Source organism: Pteropus vampyrus, unplaced genomic scaffold (genome assembly GCF_000151845.1).
Source record: "Pteropus vampyrus isolate Shadow unplaced genomic scaffold, Pvam_2.0 Scaffold255, whole genome shotgun sequence".
Classification (NCBI taxonomy): Eukaryota; Metazoa; Chordata; class Mammalia; order Chiroptera; family Pteropodidae; genus Pteropus; species Pteropus vampyrus.
The window spans coordinates 91,396-103,680 of NW_011889036.1; the positions used below are offsets into that span (position 1 = coordinate 91,396).

The 12,285-nt window shown below is 40.3% G+C and overlaps 1 protein-coding gene across 1 annotated transcript in view; it reads left to right on the top strand.

The window, feature by feature from the left end:
• Positions 1-12,285, top strand: part of LOC105301928 (mucin-16) — a 142,897-nt gene that overhangs the window by 55,645 nt on the left and 74,967 nt on the right. Inside the window, exons 15-21 of the mRNA XM_023520274.1 lie at positions 575-610; positions 856-921; positions 4,904-5,028; positions 5,123-5,190; positions 7,357-7,529; positions 8,136-8,171; positions 8,390-8,452. Of these exons, the coding sequence (XP_023376042.1) occupies positions 575-610; positions 856-921; positions 4,904-5,028; positions 5,123-5,190; positions 7,357-7,529; positions 8,136-8,171; positions 8,390-8,452 (567 nt within the window). The remainder of the gene's footprint in view (positions 1-574; positions 611-855; positions 922-4,903; positions 5,029-5,122; positions 5,191-7,356; positions 7,530-8,135; positions 8,172-8,389; positions 8,453-12,285) is intronic.

Here is a 12,285-nt window from a genome sequence, read left to right on the forward strand (position 1 = left end):
TCTCTCTCTCTCCCCTATCCCACACCCCATCTCTAAGTTTTTCCTAATATTCCTAACCACATGTATATTACTTTTTCTCCATCTCACTACACTGTTACCTCCACATACCACTCTTAACCTGCCACAATTTTGTATATTATACATCACAGGAAATAGAAACTAAGCTAGAAAAATAAAATCATACTATCATAAAATTTTGTAAAGAGAGGAAAGCTGAGAGAACAAAGATAAAATTATCTCTATGGATTGAGAGAACATGGGTAAAACTTGGAACATATACTTGGTTCATAATTTTTTTCCATTTACTCGTAATGTGTTCAGCATTATTTCTGGTACATGGTACATTCCCAATAAATAAAGGCAGCTATTATTGTATTTTTATTTCGGCTATAATAATGGTGATGATGTTCATTATTTTCAGATAAGGCATAAAGGGCGCTGAATAAAATGTAGCCATTATTGTTCACTTATGAATCTCAGAAAGTTTGTTAATGAATTTCCTTTCTAGATCTTCCGATCCTTAAATCTTACCCATCCTAACAGTACTTCTTTACTATTTTCTCCCTACTTGCAGGTTATAACCATCAGTACTGGACCCCCACCACCAGCAGTGAGTATTCACAACTGAAACTTCAATGCCCAGTGGACCCTTATTCCCCAGAGTGCATTCTTCAGGAGAGAAGCTGTTAATGTCCCCTCCAAAATGTCCAGCTTCAGCCTCACTGCAACTTCCAATCCTCCCAAGGTCTTACTCTGAGTCAAGACAGAAGCCCAAATTCCAATGGATGGTTTCTGCACCATGTTCCTTCAAGATGGGACTCAATTATTTTTCCAATGTTTTTATTTTTTTCTCAGCTCCAGTGACTTCTACATTCTCTCCAGAATCTTCTATGTCTCTGTCCCCCAACATCAGCTCTACAGGTAGGAAGTAACCTGCTCTCTGGGACCTACAATACTTTACCTCTTTATGGTCTGGTCCTTATTAATCACCCAGCCTCAGCCTGTCCCCTCACTCTGTCTATCACTTGGTAAACTTTGGCCACATCAGACATTTGGCTGTTCTTGCAGTGTCCTGACCTCTTTCTGGCTTTTATAATAGCCTTTCCTGAAGACTAGCTACTCCTGGCACCTTATTGCCTTTTGAATCTCAGCTCAATCATCACCTTCTCTGAAAGGCTTTCCCAGACCACCTTATATAAAGTGGCACTTCTGAATACATACCTCATTTCTCTATGATAATACCATGACCATTTATTTCTTTTATAGAATTTTCTACCATCTGGTTATTTAGTCTTTTATGTATTTGTCAGCTTGAAGCTGAGCATCTAGTCAGCAATTTATATTTATAGATTGAATGAATGGATGAATGTAGCGATCTATCTATACATCCACGTTTGTGGATTCTCTTTGAACATTGAGAAAATCATTCAGGATCTTAGTCATGAATTTGATTCTTGCCCTGTCTTCTTGTCTTGCCCATAGGTGGGTCTGAGGGTATCTGAGTTTCCAGGAACCTGGTACAGGGCCTTGATTTATGCCATGAAAACTGTCTTACCTCAGCCCTTAAGATTTATTTTAAAAATTGAGTGTATGGATGGGTATTTTTCATGCTTATGTCAGAACCTAGACTGGGCATCCCTGACCCTTAATCCTACTGTGTGTCTGAAGTTATGGAATACAAACTGGTGTCCTATAATGTGAATTCTGCCTTCAGGCCTTCTATATTTTATACATCATGGCATGCTTTAAACAGCATACGCATTCTCCATATCCTCATTGCTCTACCCTTTTGATCAGCTCAACCATTTATGCAACATGCCTAGCCCTTGTAGGCTTTTAAGTATGTGATATGTGCTATAGACCAAGCCATTCAATGATTGATATCATTTTTTCTCTGGATGCATTCAAGATTTGTTCTTAAACTTTGTTTTTCAGAAGTTTGATTATGATGTGTCAAAGCACAGTTTTCTTTGAGTTTTCTGTTAGGGATTTTCTAAGCTTCTGAATCTGAAAGATGTAGGTTTTTAAGAAATTTAAGGAAGTTTCAGCCACTATTTCTTCAACTTCTTTTCTGCATTAGGCTCTCTCATTCTTGTCTTCCAATGAAATGATAGTGTCCTATGAGTCCCTGAGCTCTGTTCATTTTTTAAAATTAAGTTTATTGGGGTAACATTGGTTAATACAATTATATAATTTTCAAGTGTACATTATAGTTTGACATCTGCATATTCTATTGTGTATTTACCACCCAAAGTCCAGTTTCCTTTGGCTACCATATATTTGATCCCCTTTACCCATTTCACCCTCCTCCTTCCCCCTATATTTGACTCCCTTTACCCCACCTACTTTCCCCCTCCTCACCCACCCCCTACCCTCTGGTAACCACTAGTCTATAGTCCATGTCCATGAGCCTCTGTTTGATTGTCCTCCTCATTTGTTGCTTTTAGGTTTATATCCCACATATAAGTGATATCATGTGATTTTCAACTTTTTCTGTCTGGCTTATTCCGCTTAGCATGATTATCTCAAAGTCCATCCATGTTGTCGCAAATGGCAGTATTTCATCTCTTCTTATGGCTGAGTAATATTCCATTGTATGTATGTACCACAGCTTCTTTAGCCAATCATCTATCATAGGGCACTTCGGTTGCTTCCATGTTCTGGACACTGTGAATAATGCTGCTATGAACATCAGTGTGCAAATATCTTTTCGGATATGGGTTTTCAAGTCGTTGGGGTAAATAATCAGTAGAGGGATTGCTGGATCATATGGTAGATCAACTCTTAGTTTTTTGAGGAAACTCCATACTGTTTTCCACAGTGGCTGTACCAATTTGCAGTCCCACCAGCAGTGTATGAGGGTTCTTTTTTCTCCGCATCCTCTCCATCTGTTTATTTTTTAAATCAATCTTTTTTTTCTCTTTATTCTTCAGATTTAATAATTCCTATTAATGTATCTTTAAAATCACCAAACATTTTCTCTGTTGTCTCTGTCCTGCCTATCAAGTGAATTTTTATCTGATATAGTGTATGTTTCAGTTTTACAACTTTCCTTTGATTTTTTAAAAATGATTTTACTGTTTCTGTTGTGAACATCTATCTTCACATTGATTTCAAGTGTATTTTCTTTTACCTCATGGAACATAGTTATAATAGCTGCTTTAAAATCTGTGCCTGCTAATTCTAACATCTGGTTTGCCTTGGAGTTTGCATCAGTTAATTGTATTTCCCTTGACAGTTGGGTTTATGTCTCCTCCACCCCAGTTCTTTGTAAGCTGAATAATTTTGGATAGTATCCTGACATTGTGAGTTATATTATTATATATCCTGGGTCCTGTTATCCTCTTGGGAATGCTATTTTTACTTTTGTTTGTTTTAGCAGATAGTAAGCTCTCTCCTTTATGACCCACAGGAGCCCATTTTTTAGTTTTATTTTTTCAGAAGTATGAGATTTCTATTATAAATTTATCTATCTATACCCTCATTCCCTCACACACAACTCTATAACTAGGACTTGCCTTCAATAAATTTATTTTAAAAAGAATGAAAAAAAGAGTAAAACTCTATTTTTTATGTATATCATTAGTTTAAAATATAAATTAAAAAAATTTTAAAAATAGTGGTAAAATATATATAACATAAAGTTTACCATTTTTAAGTGTACAGTTCAATAGTATTAAGTATATCCATATTGTGCAACCAATCCCCAGAACCTTTTAATCTTGTTAAACTAAAACTCTATGCCCATTAAAAAATAATCTCCATTTCTCCTCCCTCCAGCCCCTGACAACCACCAGTCTACTTCCTGTCTCTATAAATTCGATGCTTCTAGGGACCTCATATAATACTGTATGTGGAATCATACAGTATTTGTTTTTTTGTGTGTCTCAAATTTCATCCATGTTTTAGCATGTGTCAGAATTTCCTTCCTTTTTAGGGATAAATAATGTTCCATTGTATGAATATGTTCTTTGTTTTTCCACTCATCTGTCAATGGACACTTGGTTTGCTTCCACCTTTTGGCTATTGTAAACAATGCTGCTGTGAACATGGACATACAAATAAAAATATATCTATTTTTGAGCCGAAAGGCATCATAGCTGTGCTATTTCTCTGTGGGATTTGGGTAAAATTTACTTTTTTTAAGCCTCAGTTTCCTCATATGTAAAATAGAACTGGTAATAGTTATCTCTCAGGATTGTGGTGAGGGTGAGATGAGATGTTGCAGGTAAAGTACTCAGTACAAAAGTGAGCACACTGCTGCCGCTCCACAGATGAGATTTGTAAAGGGTAAATTGCCCAGCTCAAGCCTCTGGCCTTTTGATTCTTCATACTCTAGGCCCTAGGTTACCATACAGTTTCTTTTTTCTTTTCCTGTAGTGGAGCACTTTTGAGAAAGAAAGGGGCCATTAAATTGGCATTTATATGACAGCCATATGACTGTCCAGGGAAAACCAGGAGATGTGGTCCCTCCATCTAAAGTCCACTCTGCAAAATGGTTAATAAAGCTGAGGCAGGGGTCATTTTCATAGGAGGACAGCCTTGACCACTCAGCAGTTACCCAATCTCTCATGGTAAAGTCAGAAGATTATGGGAAATCTCTGCCCTGGGGGGCAGCAGAGTGACTTTGCTTCTCTTCCACCAAAATGTCTACAAATTGCTTATCTTTAGATATATTAGCCTGAAAAGAATTGAGGGTTTTTTTTTCAAGCTAAAATCATCCAGCTAGTATGGAGGTCCCCTGCCTTTCTAAGTCTGGCTGGATGCAAAAGCGACACAAGTAGGGGCATATTCGGCCTGCTTTGTCAGACAATAAGGCTAAAATGACAACCTTGGACGTGCCACCTACAGTCATCCCAGCTGTAGATCATAATTGGCCCCCTCTTTTCCTTTCCCTTTACAGAAATGAGCCCTTCTCTGGTGCCCTTTACCCTCAACTTTACCATCACCAGCCTGCGCTACACAGAGGGCATGGGGAATCTGGGTTCTAAGATATTCAATACCACAGAGAAAATCTTGAATCGATTGGTGAGAACCCCTCCAATGTTCACCCTCCAATGCCTACTTTTGTTCTGCCTAGTTCCTTGGCCCATCTGCTTACCTTCCTCTCTTTCATTCCCAGCTCACACCTTTGTTCCAGAACAGCAGTATTGGGCCCCTCTATTTTGGCTGCAGATTGACCTTGCTCAGGTGAGAACATCAGAGTAGGTAATGTGGGGATGGGGGCTGACCATGAGCTGGACCCTAACATGCTGAGCCCACTATCCCAAACACAACTGACAACTAGCTTCCATTCTGTCTCTCATTGTTTCCCTGATCAAAAATAGAGAATTCTCTTAGTCATTCCTTCCCAGGAGATAAGGTCAAACTTTTCCGAAAGATCTTTCTTTAGAACTCATCAAGAAGCCAATTTGTCAATCATGTCGGCTTTATTACGATAAAGCAGTAGTTTTCAATTAGGAGTGATTCCACTCCCAGGGGATATTTCACAATGTCTGGAGACATTTTAAAAAATTTTATTATTAGTTTCAGGTATATAGTACATTGGCTAGACATTTATATAGTTCATAAAATGACCCCCCAATTGCTCTTTCTCTCCTCTGGCTCTCCGCTTAGCCATTACATTAATGTTGACTGCATTCCCTATGCCATGCTCCCCATCCCGGTGCTGCCACGACTCAAGGGTGGAGGTTGCTACTGGCCTATAGTCAATGAGGTCAGAGATGCTGTCAAATGTCCTACAAGGCACGAGACAGTTTCCCAGGGCCAAGAATTATTTGACCCACAATGTCCATTGTTCCAAGGTTGAGAAACTTTGCTCTAGAGGATACCTAATTCTCTCTTTTGCTTTTGTCATATTTTGGCTAATAATTGCTATTACAATACCTAGCAAGCTCTCACTTTTCCTACTATCTCCCAGCAATAACCAAATCCTGACCAATCAGAGGTGGACTTGAGCTGTCTGCCCATCCCCAGAAAAATTATTGAGCAATAAAGCACAGTTGTTACACAGATTTATTTGAAGTCTGACATGCCTATGTTCAAATCCTAGTTTCTTTATTTCAAGCCTGTGTGACTCTGATAAGTCACTTAACATCTCTGTGCTTCAGCTGTCTTATCTATCAATTAGAGTGTCTAAATTTGCTTTTCTAACAAATTTAGCCCATAATTCTGCTGGATGATGATTTAGGCTGAATTCTGCTGGGAGATTCTCCTGCCTGGGTTGGTTCAGCTGATCTCAAATTAGGCTCATTCATGTCTGCAGTCAGCTGCTGGCTGGAACATCTAAGTTCTCCTTCACATCCTTTCATTCTCCAGCAGGCTAGCTTGGACTAATTCACATGCTCAGAGTTCTAAGAGTAGCAAGAAATGACAAACTCGAATGCACACATGTTTTCTAAGCCTCTGCTTGCATCTCACTTGCTAATGTCCATTAGCCAGTCATGTGGCCATGCCCATATTCAAGAGATGGGGAAATGGACTCCACTTCTGATTAAAGGGAATATTTTGTGCCTACTTGTGTGAGCACAGTAAGGATTAAAATGAAAGAACTTAACACCTGCAGAACATGCAGTAAATTGTTCACTATCTTTCCTAGACCCAGGTACTGAGAATAACTCCAGCATGTGGGAACCCCCATATGTGCACTTGGGTTACCTTACCTCTTGTGTGATATTTCCCAATCACTGACCTTTTGTCTAAGGATGGAATGCCCACATCTCCAAAGATACTCTCATAATTTTCTTTCCATTATGATGCTATTGTCTTACCCTTTCCACTGGCCCTGAGATTTTTCTGGCTCTGGGATATCACACAGCCCCATTCCTACCCCCAGCCTAGGCTGGCTGCTTGCCCTCAGTGTTGCCTTTAAAAAGCTCAATCATTGAAAAGTCTATTCATATCAAGAATGTTAGCCCTCTTAATACCTAACAAAAATGGCTTCCTTTTATTGAGCACTTACTAGTACTAAGTGCTAAAAACAATGAGCCACAGAGAGTTTGAGAGACTTACCCAGAGTCACCTGGCAATTAAATAGCAGAGCTGGGATTTAAGCAGTCTAACATTGATTTTTTTTTTTAACCTTGTCCAATTCCCAGATGCTTTTCTTCCATCCCCTCTATAATGCTTTCTTGTTAGGATGTGTGTTGCCTTGATATGATTGTCATTTTAAAGTTTAGCACAAATATCAACATTTTGAGATGCTATATCCTCTGCGTTCAGGGACCTTGGCTATTCTAATCATTTCTAACCTTTCCTGAGCATCAAGGCCCTTGCAGCCTGCCCATAAGTCCTCCTGCTTCTCTGGCCCCCAACCTGGAGTCCTCACCTCTTCATCCCTGTCTCCCTTCTGCCCAGGCCTGAGAAAAATGGAACAACCACTGGAATTGATACTGTGTGCAGATACCGTCCTGACCACATGGGTCCTAGGCTAGACAGAGAGCAGCTGTACTGGGAGTTGAGCCATCATACCCATGGTGTCACTCAGCTGGGCTTCTTCACCCTGGATAAGGACAGCCTCTATGTTAATGGTGAGCATCCTTTTTGTAACCACAAGTTGAAGCTGAGATTCTGCCTTCCAGAGGGAATGTATGCTTTCTACTTTGTCACGGGACCCATCCTATATGTGGTATTCTGCCTGAACAATCTCCCTTTGTTACTCAAAGATGCCCAAAGACTCTCCAGTTTGCAAATCATTCTCTTTCACATCTCAGCATTCCAGGGAAGTGATTTTTCACTTGTCTGAGGCACAAAAGCCTTCCTCCAGACAGATGAATGACAATAGCCCTCTGGCTAAAATAAAGGTAATGAAGATTCAAGAGTCTAGCTATTCATCTATTTCCCTACCAATATCTCAAAATCCCCTCTAGACCTTAAGAGGCACAGTTATCAAACCCATGTTCTAGAAATGTTGACAGAGTTAACTTTCCAAATAAACTGTAAGCCCATGAAGACAGGGACTGAGTCATAGATTTCTCAGCCCTTTAGGAACAATATATAGTTGCTCCTGAATCATAACCGTTAAACTGTATAGATATGAAGTCTCAGTTTGTGGTAGGGGCTTGTGTTCCTCACCTTGTATCTTGGACATCCTTTCCCTGCTTGCATCCTAGTACTGTCTACTTTTCTCATTGCAGGTTATACACATCAGACCCCAGTTACCAACCCCAGTGGTGAGTACTTAGGACCCTGATGACCACATGCTCTCATCCCCTTGTGGATAGCAACTGATTCCCTACCCAGGGCCTTGGCAGTGGAGGAAGCCAGAACACCTGGTAGTCTCACTCACCTCTTCCACATTAATGGTTTGGGCTGGACAAGAAAGATGCACACAGAGTTATTCATGCTACACTCAGAGTTCCCATTCTTACTCCAGACCATTTCTCTTCAGCTACTGTGACCTCCATGCTCTACCCAGGGACCTCGGTGGTACCAGCCCATTTCTCCAGTTCAGGTAGGTGATTTCTCTTTCTAGTTGTTTCTAGGAAGCCTCAAAGCTAGAACCTGAGAATTGTAGAGAAAAGCTGCTGTTTCAGGAACTTAAAGCTGCCATGGGCACCCTCTGCTTGTTCTGAACTCCTCAAGAGCAGAGAATTTGACCTACTCATTTCCCAGCTGTGTTTACCTTGGACAATTTACTTACCCTCTTGGTGCCTCAGTTTCTTCACCTTCCAAATGGGAATAATAATACATCATAAGGTTGTCGAGAAGGTTAAATAAAAACGTATGTAAATAAACTTAGCACTGGGACTACCAAGGAATTGAGTTCAACAAATATTTATTAGGCACATATTCTGTGCTAGGCAGAAAGAACAAGATGTTAAGTCAGGTGTGGTCCCTTCCCTCACCCAGTTTTCAGTGTATTGAGAAAGACCAAAATCGAATGTGCAGTTATAATTGATAATAGTTATAAAAGAGGAGATTCCAGTCAAGATGGAGGACTAGGTAGATGCTGTGCTTGCCACCTCTCATGACCACATCAAAATGACAACTAAACTACAAAACAATCCTCACTGAAGTCTAGCTGAACAGAAGTCCTACAACTAAAGACATATAGAAGAAGCCACCTTGAGACTGGTAGGAAGGGTGGAGATGCAGATTGGGCTGGTCCCACACCCACTTCAAAATTGAGAAAGATGTCTTGGCTGTGGAGGTGCCCCCAGAGGAGTGAAAGGTCCCCATCCCACACTGGGCTCCCCAGCCCAGGTTCCAGTGGTGAGAAGAGAAGGCCCCACAAAATCTAGATGTGAAAATAAAAGAAATTGTGACTGAGTGGAGCTGTGGAGATCCAGGGCATTCCTCTTAAAGTGCCAGTGCACGGACTTACCTACAGCAGCTCAAAAGGCACCAGGGACATACAGGAAGGAAATGAATTATTTGGCTTCAGGGCAAAAGCTAGATGGGCAGCTTTCTCCCAAACAGAAATGCAGGTGAAGGCCACTGTTCCTATGTTGAACCCTCCCCCTTCCCATCATGCAGATATAGTTGGCTGCCATATCTGAGTCTCCATCAACCTGGATAATTCTGGTCATCCCCCTGGATGATTCTGAGACACTGCTCCTCCCAACTTGCGGGCCTACTCAATCCACTTCCAGGGATTTTCCATACAACCAACCTGTATTGTCTCATGCTGTGAACTTTCCTAAAATCTTTCAAAGGTTCACAAAACCCAAACAAGTAGCATCTGGCCTCAGCAAACCTCATACCTCTTGTTGAGCAGCCTCAGGCCTGGAACTAGTGGCAGCCAGCCTCAGTTCATGGCTTGGCCTCTTGAGGTATATCCAAGCCCAGCATGGGTGGAGGCCATCTGCATATTGCTTGGGGGCCCATGCCAGGTGGTTCTGGGCAAGGCACAGGCTGTGGCTAAATTTGGTCTGCAGCAGGGCCCCTCCAAGGAGGCCCAGGGGCCAGCACACCTGTTGGCCAGCTTCAATCTGAGCAAGAGCACCACCTGGGGCTGCATCTGAGGATGACACACCCAAAGGGCAGACTAGGCAGGCACTAGAGCCCTGCTAAAGCAAATGCATATAGTCAGCCCCTGCACAATTCCTCCTCCACTGTAGTTACCAGCCAGTCTTCACAACCAAACAACTCAAGAGTCAATACCTTCCATTGATGTGCAAGCAGCAACCAAGGCTTAACTACAACAGCATGGCATACATGCCACATACAAGGGACACACCTGAGGCACCCAATTCAGGTCACCAGAAAAGACTGTGACACTGGGCCCCACAGCACACCTACTACACGAGACCACTCTACTAAGACTGAGAGACATAGCAACCCTACCTAATATATAGAAACATATACAAGTAGGCAGCAAAAATGGGGAAACAAAGAAACATGTCCCAAACAAAAGAATAGAACAAAACCCTGAAAAGGAACTAAACAAAATGGAGACAAGCAATCTACTTGATGCAGAGTTCAAATACAGGTTATAAGGATGCTCACTGAACTTAGGAGAAGAGTGGAGAAACTCAGTGAGAACTTTAACAAAGAGATAGAAAACATAAAAAAGAACCAGTCAGAAAAGAAGAATATAATAAGTGAAATGAAGAATATCTTAGGAGGAATTAACAGTAGATTAGATGAAGTAAAGGATCTAATCAGTGATTTAGAAGATAAGGTAGCAGAAAACATCCATTCAAAAGAGCAACAAGAAAAAAGAATTATAAAATTAGGATAGTTTAAGGGCCCTCTGGGACAGCATCAAGTGTACCAACAGAAGGATACCAGAAGGAGAGGAGAGAGAATAAGGAATTGAAAACCTATTTCAAGAAATAATGACGGAAAACTTCCCAAATGTGGCAAAGGAAATAGACATACAAGCTCAAGAAAGGCAGACGGTCCTGAACAAGATGAACCCAAAGAGGCCCACAGCAAGACACATCATAATTAAAATGCCAAAGGTTAAAAACAAAGAGAGAATCTTAAAAACAGCAAAAGAAAAGCAGTTAGTTACCTACAAGTGAATTCCTCAAAAGAATTTCTCAACAGAAACTTTGCAGGCCAGAAGGGCTTGGGAGGAAATATTCAAAGTGATGAATTTCACTATTCAGATCTCACTATTTTACATGTACTCCTGTGTGTGTGTGTGTGTGTGTGTGTGTGTGTGTAGTTCTTTCCCATCTTATCACACAGATTTTTGTAACCATCATCACAATCAAGATAAAGAACTGTTCTATCACCACAAAGATCTTCATACTACTCTTTTTTATATTTTATTTTGTTCAATTATAGTTGACATATAATATATTAATTTCAGGTATACAACACAGTGATTAGACATTTACATAACTTATGAAGGGATCATCTCAATAAATCCAGTACTCATTTGACACCATACATAGTTATTACAATACTACTATTTTCCCCATCTATACTCTACATACCCATGACTATTCTGTAACTAGGAATTTGTACCTCTTAATTCCCTCCACCCATCCCCCAAAACCCCAGTCTAACAACTATCAAAATGCTCTCTGTATCTATGAGCTTTTTTCTGTTGTTTGTTTGTGGAATCTATTCTCTAGATTCCACCTATGACATTGGTTTGTCTCTGTCTGACTTACTCCACTTGGCACAATACCTTCTAGGTCAATCCATGTTGTTGTAGATGTGAAGATTTCATTCTTTTATGTCTGAGTAACATCTCATAGTATATAAGTACCACCTCTTCTTTATCCATTCATCCATTGATATACACCCAGGTTATCTCCATATCTTTGCTATTGCAAATAATGCTACAAAACATAGGGGTGCATATGTCCCTTTGAAGTAATGTTTTGGGTTTCTTTGGATAAATACCTAGAAGTGGAATTACTGGGTCCTTCCTTGTCTTTTGTTATAGGCTTTTAAAAAAAAATTTATTATGATGACTTTGGTTAATGAAATCCAGTAAGTTTCAGGTGTACAATTCAACAGTAAGGCGTATATATGGGCAGTATGTTCACTGCCCATAGTTCGATTTCTTTCTGTCACCACCTATTTGACCCCAACTTCCTTCCCCCTCCTCTCTCCCCATTGATAACCACTAGTCTATTGACCATGTCCATGAGTATTTGTTTGTCCTGTTTGCTTGTTGCTTTTAATTTAAATCCCACATATAAGTGATATCATGTGGTCTTCAATATTTCCTATCTGGCTTATTTCACTTAGCATAGTTATATGTTAAGGTCCATCCACATTGTCGCGTGGCAGTATTTCATCTCTTCTTTGGCTGAGTAATATTCCATTATATATATGTACCACACCTTCTTTATCTAATACTCTATCTAATACTCTTCA